The 21,129-nt window shown below is 47.1% G+C and overlaps 1 protein-coding gene across 1 annotated transcript in view; it reads right to left on the reverse strand.

Moving 5' to 3' along the window:
* The window catches only part of atf6 (activating transcription factor 6), a 59,066-nt gene that overhangs the window by 25,911 nt on the left and 12,026 nt on the right, over positions 1-21,129 (reverse strand). Inside the window, exons 8-10 of the mRNA XM_062555402.1 lie at positions 7,582-7,767; positions 6,856-6,947; positions 4,220-4,333 (exon numbers count right to left, since the gene is read on the reverse strand). Of these exons, the coding sequence (XP_062411386.1) occupies positions 4,220-4,333; positions 6,856-6,947; positions 7,582-7,767 (392 nt within the window). The remainder of the gene's footprint in view (positions 1-4,219; positions 4,334-6,855; positions 6,948-7,581; positions 7,768-21,129) is intronic.

Genomic DNA, 21,129 nt, shown 5'->3' on the forward strand with positions numbered 1-21,129 from the left:
GGGTTTAACAGGGTCGCCTGGGGCTTGTTAAATTTGACGCCACTCAGGAAAGAGAAGGGGGAACTCACAGTCACACCACACTCACAACGCGGAGATACCAGCTGGACCAAGTGCATTCTAGTGTGTGAGAGTGTGTATGTGTGCGTGGGTGCATGTGTGCGGTGTGTGTGTGTGTGTGCAGTGTGTGTGTGCAGTGTGGGTGTGCGTGTGGGTGTGTGTGCAGTGTTGTGCGAGTGCGGTGTGTGGGCATGGGTGTTTGTGTCCGTCCTGCAACAAAACAAAACAAAAGCCACAGTGGCTATAATCTGACACAGTGCTTGTGTTTACGTTGGACCAGTGCAGCTGGGGGCTCCTGGTGGGTCCACACTGGCACTGGCCTCCCACAGCTGGGCCTGAGCACACGGCTGCTGCTGCTGCTGCTGCTGGTCCCCTGTGCAGCCTCCTGCCTCCAGCACCTCAAATGTTCAAGGAGTCGTCGGACGTCACTATCTGCTTTCTCTTGGCTGATGTTTCAATATATACACTGTGCTTGATAGCCCCAAGGGAAATACTCTTGAAGGCTACTCTGATGTTTTTTGGCCCACAAAGTTTGCTGTGGTGGTGATTTTGTTTTTGATGGTAAATAGGCCTGTTGTGTTGATTGGCCGGTGTGGGAAATGACAAACCCATAGCACTAGGAATTTAACCAGGAATTCTCCTGTGCATTTCTGAAATCGTACTGAAAGATGCATTGAAGCACCTTTCCTAAGCATTCAGAGAATTTGAACAGTACTAAACACTGATTACTCCTGGCTCATTTCATTCATCGGGAATGTATGGAAAATGGAAAAAAGACACTCCAGTCAAATCCAGACAGTAACATGCAGCACACAGGTGGACAGCGAGAAGCCTGAAGGTAAATGGTCAGTTCTTTGCTGCAGTGGGTCTCTCTACGTACATTAAAGACTACCCAGCACATGGGTGGCCAGCGAGAAGCCTGAAGGTAAATGGTCAGTCCCGAGCCTCTCCAGCTCTAGCTAATGACTTGCAGCACACGGGTGGCCAGTGAGAAGCCTGAAGGTAAATGGAGGAAATGATTTATGACTGCAAACTAAACTTTCACAAACACGTTCATAACGTAGCCATCCGGGGCTACCACTGGAACCAGATGTGCACAGCGAGAGACGGGCAAAGAGAGAGGGAGGAGGAAAGAGAGAGAGAGAGATTGACAAAGAAGGATGAGTCAAGGAGGAGAGGGGGAGACATACAATACTAGGAAAGTGGGACATTCATCTGAGCTGAAGAAGGGATGCCGAGGCAGCGAGTGTGGAGGAGAAAGGAGAGAAGGAGGGAGGGAGTGAGAGAATGAAGGAATGAAGCTGTGGTGATGTCAGTGGGGTGTTGGGCGCCAGCGCGGGTTCTCTCGCTCACTCGCTCGCTCTGTCTTTAGTCAGGCTGGTTTTCTCGTTTGGAAACACACACACACACACACACACACACACACACACACACACACACACACACCTCAGCTAAAAACTGACACATTTTGACAGCACAGCGAGAAAGAAAGAGAAAGAGAAACTGAACCTAGAAGACGTTACACTTTCCGTTCTATAAATGTCCCTGTGCGACTCCATGTTTTTTTTTTGTCTTTGCTGTTTTTATAGGCTATTATTTTCCACATTACATAACTCCATCTGCCGATCCTGTTTCTGTGGCGCTTTTCCGACGTTCCGTTCCCGTCAGACCTTGATACGTCGGGGCCTCCACCTGCACAGGGGCTGTCGCCGTGACAACTCGCAGACGCTGTTAATTGGGGTGCGTTTTGAGGCCCGGGGGTGAGGGGTTACACCCGCGGCCTGGACAGCCGGCGGTCCCAGGACGGAACAGTCTAGAACCGAGCACAGTCACGCTGAACGCCTGTTCTAGTTGCATAACTACCCACCTGGTTCTGATACACAAATATGCGCAAACGCGTACGCATTAGCATGGACAAGCACACGCCTGCCCACACACACAGACACACCCGCACACACACACACACACGCACACATACACACACACAGACACACACAAACGTTTCATGTGACTAATGTGGTCTTTCCTGTCCACACTGAACTAATAAAGCTGTGTAAGGTGACTCTGCTGGACTAATTTGTGTGTCTCTTGTTTGTCTCGTGTGTGTGTGTGTGTGTGTGTGCGTTTGTCCATAGGCATGTGTGTGTTTTATGTGTGCTGTGTCTTGTCTCGTGTGTGTGTGTGTGTGTGTGTGTGTGTGTGTGTGTGTGTGTGTGTGTGTGTGTGTGCGTGTGTGTGTGTGCGTGTGTGTGTTAGGGACCTACACATGCCTCGGGTACATGTGTGAGTGACTGTGCTGACAGTGGGCTTATCTGGCTGTATGAGACGGACACAGGCCAGAGAGCAGTCTGTGACGCCCTGCCTGAAACACGAGCCGCCGTCCCTCTCCGTTCCCATATCCTCCAGCTCGCCTGAGTCCACTGACTCACCAAGAGATCTAGACAGCTCCGTTCAGGGAACCGGAGGGCCACAGGTCGAAGGTCTACACTCCCCCCCCAAATCAACTGGTACATATGGGGACAATTTGCTGACTTTCATGCTGCTTCACTTTGCCTGTCTTTGGAATGAGTGCAACCCTCCTCATTGTGAAAACACACTTTGTGCTACTGCCCTTGTATGTCAAAAGTCATACGCAAGCAGTCATTCAATTCAGTGACTATTAATGTAACAACAATATAGGCCTCTCCCTGGACTCCTAAAGGTACATTTTGCTATTAGCTAAGCGACTTCATGTAATGTGAATCCCTAATGGAGGAGTACAGTCAGTCGGAGATTGAATGCGTGCAGAAGGAAACACTTTCATCAAAACCATGCCAATCACAGTCTTTCATAAACCAGAACGAACTTCCCAGCCCCATCCATGAGAGACACACACAACAGTCGAAACCAACTGGATGAAATGTTCCGTTACTGTTACATTACTAACAGTTTCTTTCCACTGAAACAACAGCAGGTGAAGAATGTTAGATCATGTCAGAGGACCAGAGTGCTGAGGAGAGGGATATGTCCAGAGTGTGGTGGTGGTGGTGGGGGGGGGGGCTTCCAGATGGGGGGGGGGGTCTGTTTGGGGCACTAGGGGCATGGGTGTGGCAGCAGGGCTTTTTTCCTGTCAGGCAGATTTTTGGACGACCGTGCTCTGCACCTGCGCCCTGTTTGTGTGTTTAAGTAATGGCCCGCCCGTAACCTAGAGGACTAGCAGGTGTGAGCGTCTATCTGCGTCAAACTCCGTACCGGTGGAGAGGTGCGAAGCACTTAACAGCATTGCAAGGCTGCAAAAACCTGATGGCTACCTCTGTGTGAGTGTGTGTGTGTGTGGACTTGCATTGCTTGCTTGCATTTGAGTGTGTGCAGGTGTGCTTGTGTAAGGGTTTGTGAATCTGATTGTTTGTGTCTATGTCTATGTTTATGTGTGGCTGTAACTAGCCATCAACACAAGGCAGGATAACTACCTTGTTTATTACAGCTTATTAGTGATATCACTATGTTTGTGTGTGTGTATGTATGTATGTTTGCGTGACCGCTGTGTGTGCATGTGTATGTGTGTATTTCTGTGTCCATGTGTGTTCATATATTTGTGTGCACAGTTAATAGACCATCTAAGGCAGGGCAGGATAACCAAACTTGCACACGTCTGTGTTTATGTATAGAGGTAATGACCCGATTAATTTTGGCATGTGAAGACTCCAAATGATTGTGGCGTGCGCATGTGTGTGTGTGTGTGTGTGTGTGTGTGTGTGTGTGTGTGTTTGTGAGTGCAAGAGTGTGTTTGTCCAGGGTGGCATAGTGACAGAGTGACAGGACTGCACAGCACATGTGGAAAGTGAGCTTTTATTGCTATGTGACTATGCGGCTTTCCTGTCTATGTGGCCCGAGGCATGGTTTCCAAAAGAGGTCAACTGAAGGCCCCAGACACATTCTGGCCCAAGGATGAAAAGTGTGGGATGAAAGGGATGAAAAGACAGTAAGAGAATGTGTGTGTGTGTGTGTGTGTGTGTGTGTGTGTGTATGATTGTGTCCACATGTCAGGTTTATTTTTTCCATACTAATGCATGCATGTTAACTTGTGCCAGAGTATGTGTGTGTGTGTGTGTGTGTGTGTGTGTGTGTGTGTGTGTGTGTGTGTGTGTGTGTGTGTGTGTGTGTGTTTGTGTGTGTGTCTCACCTGCTGGACACCAGCACTTCCTCAGGTGTGTGTGGATCCGGCAATTCCAGCAGATGTCTTCCGGTGTGCACTCTGCTTGCTGGAACTTTAGAACCATCAGAGTCTGTGTACAGACTAGAGAGAAAGGGAGGGAGATAGAAATGGAGAGAGTGAGAGTGAGAGAGAGAGAGAGAGAGAGAGAGAGAGAGAGAGAGAGAAAGAGAGTATGTTAAATACATTTCTAGCACCTTTGATTTCCTATTCGGTGCATTAATCATGAGTTCAGGTGAATAACGCTCGTTTTACAAGCTGAAATAGAGGAGAGGGCCATGGAAGCCAATGGAATGAAGGGGACTGATCAACCATCAGGCGGCATATCTCAATGTGGCGTGTTTGAGATTAATCAGCCAGTGCTGGGCAACAGTCCGAGGAGGGAGAGAAAGAGGCTGGGGGAATATGATAGACCAACAAAAGGAAAGGAAGTGAAAGGAACTAAATGGTATGAAACAAGAGATAAATAACAGGAAACCGATTTTGACAGTTTGCTAACACGCATGTACACACACACACACACACACACACACACACACACACACACACATAGCTTAGAAGTATGATCGCAGGGTATAATGACCCACTGCTTTTCATCTTAAGGAGGTTAATGTGAGCCATTTAAAATGTGGTCCCATACAGACGAGCACTCCCACACACACACATATCTGGGCTGTTTTTGCTGTAATTCTAGACAGTTCTTTTGTTGCCACATCTGAAAGTGCAGGGGGCATTCTTTAAATTCCAAACCTCCATCAAACACACCCTATTTCTCTCAGAACTTCTCACTCACATTCTCTCTCGCTCTCTCTCCCTCTCTCTCTCTCACATGCACACACACACACACAGCCACATTGAGGCACAGACAAGTGTGCCAGACAAGCCCCTGTGGGTGAAGTCATAATGGTTGTCCACTGAATTACAAGAGTCCCAAAACTAAATGTCCACCTAGACCGTTCAAGAGACCTTGAGGGGAGACAAATTTATGTTGAGTAGGGATATAAACCCTTATCAGTGTAACAGTAAACCACAATAAAATTCTCTACGATAACAATTACCGACTAAAACCGCACTGTGTGGAATTCATTCCAGCATCATCCCAGTCCCCCAAAGTAGGCACAGAGGTGCAGCATGCAACGTGGGCTTGTTGTGTGTTTGAAATCAGATTTGTGGCTGTGTGGTGCATTTTCTCAGACCCTGACTTGACTGTTCTATATACCTAAAGTATAGGGTAGGATAAGTGGCTTGTACTATTGAGTGTTTTAACTTTTTTGTACCACTCGTCGGATATTAATGCACAATTTGATTTGATTTGAACTTAAAGTCGAATATAAATCGGAAAATGCGTCTTACATTTGTCTTGGGGTGCCAATAATTGTCGGAGACATGATTTTGCTAAAAAATATTCATTTCTATAAGAATGACCTTTTTCTCTGTATTTTTCCTCGTTGTTTCCATTGTGAAATTATACAAAAAAATATAATTGTATACCTGTTTTTAGTCAACTTGTACTACACTTACACTACACTAACATTATCTGAATTTTAGTTTGGGGCTTGCATTGTGATGGGCTAAAAGAACTACAACGCATGCCTTTATGTCACAATAAAGACACCACTGCCTCAGTACACACTGAGCATTGATTCCTGCCCATCATGGCCAAATGTCATTACAATATTCATGCATCACTGAATACATATCGGATGAGAACATTTCTGATACTCAGACTTATTTTGATAAGTGTTTGAAATCGTTTGCCTAAATGTGACTCACAGCTGTTGTTCAACTATGTGAGAAACAGTGACTCTGAGCCAGACTTTGGATGTGTCCAGGAATCAGAGACTCCAAGAGGGCAGTGAGTAAGTGCCTGGGGCCGCTTTACAGGAACACTCCTGCGGATTCAGCAACACTCCTCTTCAGAGGACCTTGGCACATGATGTCTTCACCTCTGCTAGCCGCCTTCTTTTAATGACGCATTTTTGAAAACAAACTTTACTCAACATTACTCATAAAAAGGTCACACGTAGACAAACTTGCTGTGAAATTTGATTTCAGGTTAGGTGAATCTAAAATGAACCTTTGAAAGCTAACTTTTGACTGATGCTTTCATTTAACTTTTGTTTAAGAAGTACTTTGGTCAATTCGAGTAATTCTGCAATTATTCTCATTTTAAGGCTGATCTATAATTTTACACAGCCACACACACACACACACACACACAGAATAGGGACTGCAGAGGGAACAGCAGAACCTGTCTCTTCATCATGCCCACCCAGTTCATTTAAGGTTCTCCTCTCAGACACACACGTGTCCTCAAATCTCTCCTGTGCCCTCTCATGTAGATGGAACAGAACGTTCTACTGTTTGCTTTCTTTTCTCATAGCTACAGAATGAGTCTGATTTAATCTATGCACTGTCTGGGTTTTACCTAGGCATGGGTGAGCTCGATAATTGCATCCAGACACCATTATGACGGCTCGTGCCATGGCTTAAAAGTGCGTGGTAAAAGGCATCTTATTGGAGAGGACGTGAATATTCAGAACAATATGGCAGTTGATCGAGTTATTTTATTGGCTGTCTAAAGTATCAAAACAAGTGTGACTCACCTCATTGGTCCCATGTTGAAAACCAGGAAGACCGCAAGCACCATGAGACACACAGCCCGCCTCTTGGGAGCAGTGGCTTTCAAAACAGTGTTCTGAGGGAGCACAACAACGCAAAATGAGAAAACAACAAAAACAAAAAGATGGACAAAATACTGACCGGAGACGTCTGAAAATGTGTCCCAAAACAAGCTTGACGACTAACATAATAAATGTAATGTTAGATCAAGGCAACACAACTGGAGCTATCGGAGTTTAAGGCTAGAGCAAGAACGTGTGCAATCGGCATATCAAGCTTGAACTGGAATCTTATAAAGTCTGGTCAGGATGATGAGTAATGGTCAAAACTTGGAAAATCAGCCTTCCCTTCCCAGGACACTTCCGAAGCTAATACTTTCCATCATTGAGTACTGGGCTTGGGTGGATTTGGGTGAATTCATGTGATGGATTTCCATTTAGCACTAGTATGACCCAAGACTGATAAATAACCTACAGTAGAAGAGTGTCCATCAAATAGGCTCCAGCACTGCAGATCTCAAATCCCCAGTGCTGGCCTGAGACTCTTCCCTGTCTATTGAAGAAGTAAGTGATTCAAAGTGTCAGCTGGTGGGTTAAGTGGACTTAAAAAAAAAATCCTTTACAACAGGGGACTTCCTGGACCTGGTCAGGTGACCCAGAGCCCTGGCATGACCTACGACCCCACCCCTGCCCGGAGAATTGAACCCTGACCTCGCTCATGAGGCCGTTCAGCTGCTGCTTGAGGGTGCCGTTCTCGTTCTTGAGCTGGGCGTTCTCGGACAGCGCCATCTTCAGGCGGGCCTCCAGCGTCAGCAGGTACTCCTTCTTCTTCTTGCGCGAGAGCGACGCCGACTCGCGGTTCTTGATCATGCGCATCTGCCGGCGTGATGCATTCGACTGCACATGGAAGGAGAGAGAGAGAGAGACAAAGGACGATAAGTAAGATCAACTGAAGAAGGGGGGGATAAGGGAGAGAAAAAGGAAAAGAGGAAAAAGGTGAGGGTGAGAGAGAAAGAGAGAAAGAAAGAAAGAATGAACAAGGGGAAATGGGGGGGAGGAGGAAAAAGGAGATCAGGGGATGAAAACAATAAAACAAAAAACGATATGAGAGCAGTAAACTAGACAGCAGGAGGGGATTTAGTGAGAGAGTAGGAAAGAGTGAATGGGTGAGAGAATCAGCATGAGGGAAAGAACCATGTGAACACATACACACACACACACACACACACACTCTCTCTCTCTCTCTCTTTTACGCACACACGCACACACACACACGCACACACACGCACACACACGCACACACGCACACACACACACACGCACACACGCACGCACACATACACCCACATACACACACACACACACACAGAGAGAGAGAGCGGAGATGAGGTCATTGGCTTGCACTGCTGGAGAGAGGAGCACCTGTTGCTGTTTGAGTGGCGGAGCTGCGGGCTTTGATTATGATGTGCTGGCCTGAGTTATGGAGTGAGAGAATGATGGAGAGGAAGTGTGTGTGAGGGGGTGTGTGGAGACTTGCTGCTGAGTGACAATGGTTGAGTATGATTTGTGTGTGGGTGTGTGTGTGTTTGGGTGTGTGTGTGTGTGTGTGTGTGCATGTGAGGAGACAAATGACGACGTGCATGATTATGATTGTGAGTCATTGAGCATAAAATGAAGTGTGAGTGGCCCTACGTATTGGAGAGATTGGGTATTGGGCTATGAGTCTAGTCGGGAATGATTAATTGATTGTGCGAGTGTGTGTGTCTCTCTACGTGTGTGTGTGTGTGTGTGTGTGTGTGTGTGTGTGTGTGTGTGTGTGTGTGTGTGTGTGTGTGTGTGTGTGTAGTTCCGGTTCGGTTCCCCTGTCTCGGGCATCAGACCCTGACCACTCCCCACAGCTGTGTGTACATTTCTCAGTCAGTCGTCCGCAACCAATTCGCAGGTACAGACAGACAAAAACACACACACACACACACACACACACACACACACACACACACACACACACACACACATGATGTTTGGTACAGTACTTCTTAAGGATCGCTCACACTCATTGACTCATTCACTGTTGCTGCTGAGAAAAACAGTGACTCAGAAAGAGAGAAAGAGGAGGACAGAGAGGGAGTGGGAAGAAGGAGAGAGGGAGAGATGAGGGGAGGAGAAGAAGAGGGAAGAGGAGAGGAGGGAGGAGGGAGGAGAAGAGGGGAGAGGAGGAGAGGGGGGAGGGAGAGATGGGGGGAGGAGGAGAGCAGGGAGGAGGAGAGGAGGGAGCACTATCGACCTCGTTCTCTCCTCTGAGTTTAAAAGAATCCTATCAGTCAGTGTCAGACTCAAGAACCCCACCCCACCCAGCACTGGACTTTTGCTCTTCCTCACTCGGGCGGAACAGTAAACACACATCCAAAAGAGCGTGTCCCGGTTTTATGGTTCCCTACGGGAAACACGGCGGAGGTTCTAATGGTCCCCGTATGAGCCCTGAGCACACAAGACACACAGAGCTCGCCGGGCCTCTGGAAGCCCCAGCACAAACAAACACTGGATTCGCATTCAGCATCAATCATCAGACGCAGGACAGTGTGTGTGTGTGTGTGTGTGTGTGTGTGTGTGTGAGAGGGAGAGAGAGACACAGAGAGAGAAAGTGTGATAGAGTATGCAACAGCTGTTCCTTTAAAAGCTCATAGGTGCCCTGACTGTGATTTATGTGGACCGAGGTGGTACCTTGGGCTTACACAAAACAACACACACACAAATAGTGTTCTGGGCTTTGAGGAAGCATGAGGAAGTCTATGATCATTGTACACACACTCACACACACACTCTCTCTCACACACACACACACACACACACACACACACACACACACACACACACACACACACACACACACACACACACACACACACACACACACACACACACACACACACACACACACACACACACACACACACACACACACACACACACACACACACACACACGTTGGCCAGGAGGATGATGTGTGTCAGCAGGGAGGGCACAGCTCTTGAGCTGCTGTGTTAAACCTGCTTTAATTGTGCCACGGTGACACAAAAGACACAGAAGCCCACCCGGAGTTACCCAGAATGCACGTGGGGCCCCGAGGTCAAGCGCTATCCCAGGGAGCTTAGCACTGTGAGACATGCTAATGGAGGTGTTTCACATCCCACAACATCCAATCCGATCCCGCTCACATCCATGTATGTCAGTGAAGCCCTCCCATGAAGTGAACTACCAGGAGAGTTCCTGTTCAGGTTCCTGCACTTGTCGCCCTCTCTTTCTGGCCAAAAGCACGCTGGGTCATGGCGGGCTTGTGTCAGGACTTGGGGGGGGGGGGGGGGGGATGTGGGCGGACTCAAGGCCTCACAGTGGGTGCTCTTGCACAGGGGTCTGTGTGTTATAATGCGCAAGAGAGCTCAGCCTTTGAAAAGTGGAACAAAACTCACACAAGACAAACATGCAAAAAGTCAGTCACACACTCTTCTGTCTATCTTGCTTTTACTCATTCTTACACACGCACACACATGCACGCACGCACACACACACACACACACACACACACACACACACACACACACACACACACACACACACACACACACACACAGAAAGGGCAGGCAAGCTTTCTCAGCGCTGGTTGTTTGTGTTAGCGTCTGACTGATTGAGTTATTTAGGGCCCCGGCCCGGGCTCTCTTTTTCTCTGCCGCCTCGTCTCCGTGGAAACGGTTTCCCAGAAGCGGGAGCGCTGCCATGAGCGGTGGGGGCCTGGGAACAGAGCTGCCGTGTGATTACCAGGATCCACAGAGATTACCAGGACGACGGGGGAACGCCAAGTGCATATGTGAGAGAGAGAGAGACAGAGAGACAGAGAGAGAGAGAGAGAGAGAGAAAGACAGAGAGAGAGAGTAAGTGAGAGAGTAAGAGTAACAGTGAGTGGAGGAGAGAGAGAGAGTAAGAGTAAGAGTAAGAGTAAGCGTAAGCGTAAAGTAGGGTTCAGACCAAAGATTCCCGACGAGACGAGCCGAGCCGAGCCGAGCCGAGCCATGACGTTCTAAAACCTTGCAACTGCAACTAAACTAAAATGTTCAATGCTCTGCGACGGCTTGCAACTACGTGCATCTTCTAATTGAGAGAGAGAGAGAGAGAGAGAGAGAGAGAGAGAGATGCCACTCACAAAAGCCGCATTCAGGCACATGGCAATTCGTTTGACATCCATCGCTTGCTGGCCCAAAAGTTGGAATTTGTGTGCTTGTGTTGTCGCCGGCAGCTATTGCACTTTTAATCGCCACAAATCACAGCAAGTCTTTTCTTGACTGAATGTGGCTGACGGTAAAGAAGTGAACACACTTCCAAGGGACAAACACCAACACACATGACAGCACTGTGCTTCTGCAGCAGCACTACTGCCAGTGATAGGTGTTTTAACACCAACCAGGTAGATGAAGCGACAGCAAGACCAAAGGTCAAGGGTCATATACCTAGAGAGTGGACAGGTGGATTGAGAGAACATGGAGAAGGGATGAATGTCTGCACTACACAGCAAGTCACTTTGCGGTTAAATGGTTAAAGCACAGACCTTTGCAAACGCATTTGTTGCGAAAGTGAGTAACATCGAACATCGAGTTAAACAGAGAATTCTCGAGAACTTCCCAAAATGCAATGAGTGTGTCCTTGGCTCATGCTACAGTTTTCTGCCAAGAGGTCATGGAAATTAAGCTGGTTGTTATTTCCTAATCTTGCGCAAAACACTAACCACACCAACAATTTCCTCCACCTCCATTACAAATGTGTTCATATGGCAACAACACTATTCCACACAGGCCTAAGTGCCCCGTCCAAAATTCACACGTAAACCTCCGCAACACCCTGGTCTGACCACTGACCCACTCCTGCCGAGTGCGTTCACGAGGGCCAGTGCTGGAGCGCGGCTCCTTCCGGAATGCGGAGCTTCATTTGCTATCCTTTATACGACATGGCCCAGATTCCCAGAGGAGAGCATCACCACACAGCTGTCAAAAACCTGCACACACACACACAGCTCTCCGCAAACCTGCTCTCTCCACGTCGGCTTTTACAAGCATCAACATGTGCAACCAACACACTTTCACTCACTCACTCATATACACATACACACACACACACACACACACACACACACACACACACACACACACACACAGACACACACACACAAAAACAGATACACTTCTCTCAGACACCTGCCTAAACTATGCCATCTTTTACAAGCGTCCCCCATTAACCATTTTACCACAAAACACACGACTGCAGTCCAAGTCCCGACAACAGCCATTACCACCACAGCTGGACCGTAACACATGTGCGTGCCGTGCGCACACACACACTATTGCCACATCCCTCTGGAACACATATCCTCATTCAATCTCAGCTATATCCTCCTTTCTCCCTCTTGCTGCTTCTCAAACACACACTGACACAAGGACACACACACACACACACACACACATATTATCCCTCTCACACGCACACTGCCCCAGGTGTCACAGAGCCCAACTGTTCTCTATGGACTGTGACATTCTCACCCAAGCGGTTCATTTTTCCATGACAGCGCGGAGGCTTAGAAAAGCTTAAAAAGCTGTGGCTAATGGACTCAAATGGGAACGGGTCAGCCTCGGCCCAGACCTTTTCTTTCTGGGCCCTCCAGGCCCTGGCCGGCCGTTCTCTTTCTATTTAGACTCTTTTGACTATTTAGGCAAACCCCGGAATCCACTAGGGAGTCGGCCGACAGCATTAAGATATTTTCCATTCTCTGGAAAAGCAACGGCAAAAATCTTGCCCTTTTAGATTACCACTGAACACACACACAGGGCCACATACCAAAGATGATGTGACTGTGTGGTGGGTGATACAGACTGGAGGTGAACTACATTTAATGACATCTGGTGGCAATGTCAGATATCAGGCACGGCATATTTGTATGTCTGAATAACCATGCATATGGATGGATGGATGGCTATTGGCTACTATTTTAGGCCATTTAGATTATATTCCCCAGACCCCACCAAGTGACCTACGCGCTAGCCATGCACTCTGTTTTCAAGATCACTTGGGACATGCGCACACCAGCAGTGCCACGGAGACACGTCGAGGAGAACAGTGTGTTAGTAGTGCTGTGCTGGCAAACTCTCCTCTTCCTACCCCTCCAGCGGAGCGATGGGCTGAGACTACACATGGCCTTGTTTTAACAGGACTGGATTCCTATAAACCTCCAAGTGCTCCTTGGTCCAGGTCTAGGTCCAGCACCCGGGGACCGGCCCAGGTCCTGGCCCAGGTTTTACGGGCTTCTGCAGGTGCACTCCCTCAGCTCTTATCAGCTACCCCGGCCACTGACCCCACCGACCCCAACTGACCTCTACTGACCTCCGTGCCCACGCTGCTCATAAATACCTGAGAGGGTCAGAGGGTCTCTCCGCTTCACGCTAGCTCGTGTGGCCAGTCACAGAAGAAAAAGAAAAATCACTGTTTGTCCTCATAAACACAAGGTCCAGTCAGTGGTCTGTGGACCCAGCCAGGCAGGGAGGTCTTGGTGTGATCTGTATGTGGGCCGAGTGGGTGGGTAAGGGAGAGCTATTGTCACAGGGTGGTCTTCTGGACACATAAGGTGAGGGGGCAGAGGATAGATGGTGCATTTGATAGACTAACTTGTAACACACAAACGGCGCCCGTAAAAACCATGTTTCCATAACTTTTAACGACGGGGTGCTGTGAAGGAACATGTCCCTGGCACACACACGGCTTGCTCTGGAGACTCTTTTAGCCAGGGTTTTTTCCACTCTCCTGCCCGAGCAGGCTAGTCTATTAATTGCTTCGATTTGTTCTGGCTGATGCTCCCTCCCGACCAACCTCTTTTTTAAAAAAATAATAATAATTTTAAAAAAAGCCTGATTTGGACAGCAGGATGAGGCGCAAGGCTATGAACACAAGGTCTGTATCAAGCAAAACTTGTGAACGGATTGATGCTACACAGTCTCCTTGGCACGCAAACACCAAAAACCACCCGCGGCCGTTACTTCATTGAAGGGAAAAGTCCCAAGTTCAACCCAGACTCAATTCCCACTTCAACAAACGTGGTGAAATAGTCAGCTCGGTTTCTTTATTAGGAGAGTTACGGCGCTGTTTGGGGGGATTTTTAAAGACGTCTGGGGGTTTTGGTTTGGTTGAGCTGCACTGCGTGTTAAAAATTATCCCACAGTGCTCTGGCACGACCTGTGGCTCTAATAATCTGATCATGCCAATCGGGACTTAGCTGGAGGGAAGCTCTTAGCCATGCGACCAGACCACAGCCTAGTACACCGCAACAGAGAACCTAAGTTGAACAGTGCCAGATTGTTGTGCCGCCGCCATAGACCTTTTGTGCTCGAATTATTGGGATTAGGAGCCTAGGATTATTGGGATCAGTTTCATTATGTATGATTCACTATGGTCAAAACCTTCCAACTTTTTCAAGACTTTCAAGAATTCCATAGTTAGAAAGAGTAGAAAGAGTCATTCCTAAGTCTACACTTTTTCAGACTTCACAGACCTGCACCCTGATGAAGCTTAACAAATAGAGCAAGCTACTAGCAAACCAAGATCACGAGTTCCACTCACAGGGAACAGTTAATGTGTAAAATGTACATCTTTCGCTGTAAAGTCACTTTGGTACCTGTTAAAAGAGGATTTATAGTACTCTGCATCCACAAACCTGCCACGGTGTGGTACAGCTCAATTCTGCTACAGTAGATCTTATGAACATCTCTGCCACAAGAGGAGGGAAACGATTTACTCTCAATTCTTTTAAACCATAATCTTAGTTGTCAATGTCAATGTAAACAGGCATCTTTGGGAGGCACCGTCTAGGTTTGGACAAACCAACTTTTCCTCTCCATTACACACACACACACACACGCGCACACACGCACACACACACACACACCCTCCCATGGAGATGAGGTTGTTATGGGGGGGGACCTCCCCAACTGTACCCCGAGCGTGACCCTCTGGTAATCCATGCGAGCATTTCTGATTGCTGGCTGCCACGTAGTCACCAAACACACCAGGACAACACTGAGTGCAGCGAGACTGGGAGGGAGAACAAACGTGGAGAGCAGCGTAATGAGAGAAAGAGGGAGACAGGGAATGAGACAGAGTGAAAGGGACTGGCCAGGTCACAGGGAGGAAATGGGAGAGAGAGACAAAGAGAGAGAGGAAGAGAGAGAGGGGGGGGAACAGAGAGAGAGAGCGAGGGAGATGCAGAGAGAGAAGAAAGAAAAGAAAGAGAAAGAAAGAGAGAGAGAGGGAGAAGCATGTGGTTGAGACGCTTCATAAAAAGTCTCCCTGGAAAACAACTGGAGTGATTCCAGACATCGTGCACAAGTGAGGAGACTTGTTTCGTCCTGAATCATGCGACACTCACACACACTCACACACACTCACACACTCACACACTCACACACTCACACACTCACACACTCACACACTCACACACTCACACACTCACACACTCACACACTCACACACAAACACACGCTCTGGGTACTCCAATACTGGACCAACCTAAACACTGGGGTGTGTGATTAGCCTGTGGCACCATGGTGTACCCTGTGGTCTAAAAACCCCAACGCCAGCCATCCTCACGCTGACCAGAGCATTCCTGACGGGAGAGGACGACGTGCGCTGGACACAAGCACTGGGCCTCTCCCACTGTTAAGATGGACTGACCCTCTCGGATCATGGCCGGTGTCTGGGGGAAAGGGTTGGCTGCAAAGGGGGGAGTCTGACAAGGCCAGCTGAGAAGACAAATCTACTAACTCCATCTCTTCTCTGGATGGGCTCTACTCTGGTTAAGTAACACTCTGCTTCTCAAGTCACACCCACCACCCACACACACACACACACACACACACACACACACACACACACACACACACACACACACACACACACACACACACACACACACACACACACACACACACACACACACACACACACACACACACACACACACACACACACACACACACACACACACACACACCAGAGTAAGAGAGTTTAGCAGTGTGTATTTGTGTGCGTCAGGATGTGGGTTTTACTCATCCTTGGACACTGATGTAATAACAGCATGGATAACACACACACACACACACACACACACACACACACACACACACACACACACACACGAAAGTGCTCGCTGACACAGACAGTGTCCTTACATCACCTTGGCGGCAGGACATGCCGGAAGAGCTACACCCACACAGTGTTTGCTAAAAGAAGTGTTTATGGTCCATTCACAGCAGTTCTCTGGCCGCTCAACGCTACACTGACAGTCAAACACACCGAACGCACATATACAAAAATATCCCTATGCGACCGCAGGAGAGCACCCTCAATTCCTCGCTCCCTCACACACACACACACACACACACACACACACACCACAGATCACCACAGATCACTAAGTCAACAACTAGAATGTCTCCATACCACACAGTTTAGGAGAAAGATATTTTCGAGTCAGAAGTGAGGAGAGGAAAGGAGAGAGGAGAGGAGAGGAAAGGAGAGAGTAAGAGAGGAGAGGAGAGGAGAGGAGAGAGTAAGAGAGGAGAGGAGAGGAGAGGAAAGGAGAGAGTAAGAGAGGAGAGGAGAGGAGAGGAGAGGAGAGGAGAGATGTCGGGAACTCTTTAGGTGGTCCTTTTGACCACCAGAAACTCACAGAAGAGCACCAGTATATCTGTCCTCAGGAATAAAGTCTGCATTCCTTCTCCCAGCCACACTTTCTAAACACGGGGAGGAAAGATACACATCTCCCAACAAAACGGCAGCTCCAACCTAACACACTGCAGCCTGTACCCGGTCCATCTCCATCTCCCTTCACTGTACCACTTAGGAACACACCTGGAGCAGATGAACAGAACCAGAACACAGTGCAGAACTCTATGGCTGCCCCTGAGATGAAACACCATAATTTCCAGACTATTAGCCGCGGCTTACACATTGATTTTGCTCAATTTCTTCAGCTATGAGGTTAATACAGGGGGGCAGTTAATATGGTGTGAATATGGTTTTGTTTCTTTTAACTTCCATAAAACACTGTCCTGCGGCTTATACACAATGTGGCTCATATGCGGGAAATGACTGTATGGAGATTGCTGCTGTGTGAGGGAAAGCCATAATAACTATTCCATGTCCATGATTTCTAATGGCTCCGACAGCAGCAAGGACGAGGGTTTGAGTTGGCCTTTACCCAGCTTGCTTGTATATGTTCAATGGAGAGTAGGGCTGAACGATTATGGAAAATAATCTAATTGCGATTTTTCTTGCCAATATTGCGATTGCGATGCGATATGCGATTATTTTTTAAGGTGTTTGTCTTGCGAATTTTTCAACAAATACAAGCAGTAAATCATATAGTATGGGCAATAGGCTATATTAAATTAAAAATAAACTCTTATTTCCTGGAAGTCATACCTCTGTTATGATGACAGGTGATGCATGAATTGATGGATGACACTTTTTTAACTAGCTACTTCAATCACAATAGTTGGCCTATATTTTGAACTTTCAACCTAGGCCTACATATCAGAACATAAAGTAGGCTACTATTACAAGGAAGCCTGGTGTAAAGATTAAAATGAAAGTCAGTAACAAGTCACACAAACAAAAGTGCAGATTGCAAAAACATGAAAATATTAATAGCCTAAATCTTAGGCCTATTGATAATTCACTTTAATGAACGTGATATGTTCTGCATACAGAAATTCCTGATATTCATGGCTGCACAGCACACTGCACTGACTATTCCAACTCCGTCCCTTTAATTCAGCTGTCTGGTTGAAGCCTCAAAATATTGTAAACAAAGTAGCATAGTTGGCTATCTTATCATAGTCTACTGGTTGGACGGGTCAGTTTCCCCACGTCTGTTTCAAGGTAGATAAATACTTTGTTCTCCTTGGGATAAGCCCTTTTGAGTCTTTAAGTTGGAAAACATCTGTATTGAGATGATCAGTCAATTTGAACGCAAGAGTTTTAGATGTCTGCAGCATGCTAATAATGATGCTAAACGGATTTTATATATAACTTAGCTAATCGTCTTCTATGCGTCATTGCTTTCACGATTGTGAATGTTTTATTTGGATTGAATGTGCATGTCGAGGGGCGGGTGTCCATTGACCGTGCACGACAGAGAGAGAGAGAGAGGGGGGATGGATGGAGAGGGAGAGAAAGCGGGCCAAGGAGAGGGGTTTGAATCTATACCGTTTGGTGAATTTGCACGCATAGTCTACAATGAAAACTTGCGAAAGACATTCATGCTTTCACCCGAGCAGCGCAGGTGCACCAGTGCAACCTAGAATTTGTTTCAGTCGCTCTCTTAAAAATGTTGGTTCAATGGTTCTATCGAGCAGCTTGCCGAGTTCACTCTCTGATACTGTTTCAAATATTTGCTACTTTACGCTCTCATGTCACGTGACCAGAGGGTAATCGCAGCCTTTGCGGTTAGAAAATTGCACTTCATCATATCGCGATATTATCGCAAATGCAATATATCGTTCAGGCCTATTGGAGAGGGATGGTAAGTGAGCCGGAGTCTCTTATAATGGCCCTTAAATGTCTTCCAGGACCAACGAGGGACGACATGAGGCCTTCAGGGAAAGAGGAATGTGTGCACTTCTCTGTGTGTGTGTGTGTGTGTGTGTGTGTGTGTGTGTGTGTGTGTGTGTGTGTGTGTGTGTGTGTAAGTGTGTGTGTCAGAGAGGGATGCTTAAAGACAAATAAAGCTAGTCACGCAACCAAGGGACCAGAAGTAATCTGTGATTACCTAAATTGCTCTGATGTGTGTGTGTGTGTGTGTGTGTGTGTGTGTGTGTGTGTGTGTGTGTGTGTGTGAGACTGTGATCAGTATCTGTTACACATGTGCTCCGCAGGTGTGGCATGCAGTCGGGACCTACACAGGTCCTATTTTGACCGGACTGGTATTTTTCCTTTTTTTGGAGAAGTGTCTTTCTAAAACGCCTGACCTAAATAAGATTTTCTCTCTTTCCCTCCCTTCCTCCCTCTCCCTTTTTCTCTCTCTCCCGTCCTGGCCATTAGCTTGGGAGTTAGCAAAGAGGAATGCCCACTATGTGAACTACAAACATGATCCCAGTGTTTTCTGACGGGAAACTGTGTCCTTAGCTAATCTCGTTCCTTCATCTGATCCAAATCCAAGGCCACCTTCCATCCACTCCGAGAGAACCACTGATGCAGGCGATAACTATCCAAAATGCGTCTTGGTTGCAACAGACTCAAAACTTCTAATCAATTACAGTATCACAAACTACTATATAAACCAATATGATTGTACAACTATCATACAAGCCACACAGTACACCATAATACTACTTGTACATCTGCAACTACAGTAGGTAGTAGCTACTAGCTACTAGCTGAAGGATGCTAGCACCATAGGAGAGTGAGGGGACTGGTACTCAGGGCCTCCCAGTGAACAGGCACTCTGGGACTCTATGGTCCACTGGGCTTCATGTTAAGGGAAAGATGGAATGAACAGAGTAAATCCAAGTCCTGTGTGTATGTGAGTGTGAGTGTGAGTGTGTGTGTGTGTGTGTGTGTGTGTGTGTGTGTGTGTGTGTGTGTGTGTGTGTGTGTGTGTGTGTGTGTCTCAATAGGTGGGTTTACATGGACAGTCATTCTGATTCATCATTTTAAATGAAAAAAGTGTGCCATGTGTTTGCATGGAGTTCATGGAGTATCTTCTATTCTGAACCGGTGCCCTCAGGTGATTTAGAATCTTTGATTGGAATAGCCGTTGCTGCTTTGCATTTGCTTGATAAGCGACAGCAGGCAACCCGATTGACCTTTTACATGGCTGTTGATTGAACAGAACACACCACGCCTTTTATTCCCATTAATATTCTAATCGGATCGGCAGTTTTATTCTGATTGAGACATAATTCCAAAAAGTGTCCATATAAACATACCTTGTGTGTGTGTGTGTGTGTGTGTGTGTGTGTGTGTGTGTGCGTATGTGTGTGTGTGTGTGTGTGTGTGTGTGTGTGTGTGTGTGTGTGTGTGTGTGTGTGTGTGTGTCTGCATGTGTCTGCGTGTGTGTGCATGTGTGGACATCGGGAGTATATAATTCCTTCCCAGTCTCCTCTCACTGTCCCTATCTGACACTGGCAAACTTCTATCTGTTCCACTCACTCTCCTACAAACACATTTATTCACAGATACATGCAAACATGCAAACAAACTCTCAATGATGAATTGTTTGTCCCAAACAAATGAGCCTTTGCAAGATGAGAATCCCTGTCTCTACCACTGTTTCAACCATCACCCTCCCACTCTCTCACAGTCTCTTTCCAGCGAATTAAGTACATACACACACACACACACACACACACACACACACACACACACACACACAGAAGTGTGCACATCCTGCTTGACACACATGCACACAGAGAGAAGAGGCTGAGCGACTGCATTCAGTTCTCCATGTTGAAGAATATGCAAATATTACTATAGAAACACAACCCTCAAAATCTGTAAGTCTGAAAAATCTCAATGGACAGACGAGGCTTCACAACCAAGACATTTTGTCAGTGTGTCCTGACACCCAGGGATTGGGTATCCAGCATGCTAGTCAAATAGAATGCAGGTGATGGGTTGGACCAAAAAGAAAGAACATTTTGTATTATTGTAGATCCAAAGCTAGGTTAACACACAAACACAGTTCGGCCACATAGCGAGTTGCAATTTTACGCACAATACGCACAGAACAAACCAATTACTCTGCTCTCTACGCAAAGACAAATAGCTTCCTTGATGTTTTCCCAGGCCTCTATAACACTGAACGCACCGGCGTCTGTTTCTATAACAATGTTTTGGTTACCACCACAATGCATCCATCTTTTTCACAAATGAATGTGGTTTGTTTTGAGGCCAACTGTCCGAGGAGTAGCCAAGCGTCAACTCCCACACCACCAAAGTGACTGCCCTTTCAGAATGTATCACTGCTTTTACTCTGCGTCTGTTACCCTTGGTGCCTGCCTGATTCTACTAGCTTTTAAAATTACACCAGTATTAAGACTTCTATTTGAATGGACGCACCCTAAATGTTATTTTTGTTCTGTTTGTAGGGAGAAGACTCTTGTCTCCGTCTCTGGTCAGGCCCACGCTAAGCTGCAGCCCATTCTGTTATACTACCCAATAAAACCA

This window comes from Sardina pilchardus, chromosome 15 (genome assembly GCF_963854185.1).
Source record: "Sardina pilchardus chromosome 15, fSarPil1.1, whole genome shotgun sequence".
In the NCBI taxonomy this organism is placed as follows: domain Eukaryota; kingdom Metazoa; phylum Chordata; class Actinopteri; order Clupeiformes; family Clupeidae; genus Sardina; species Sardina pilchardus.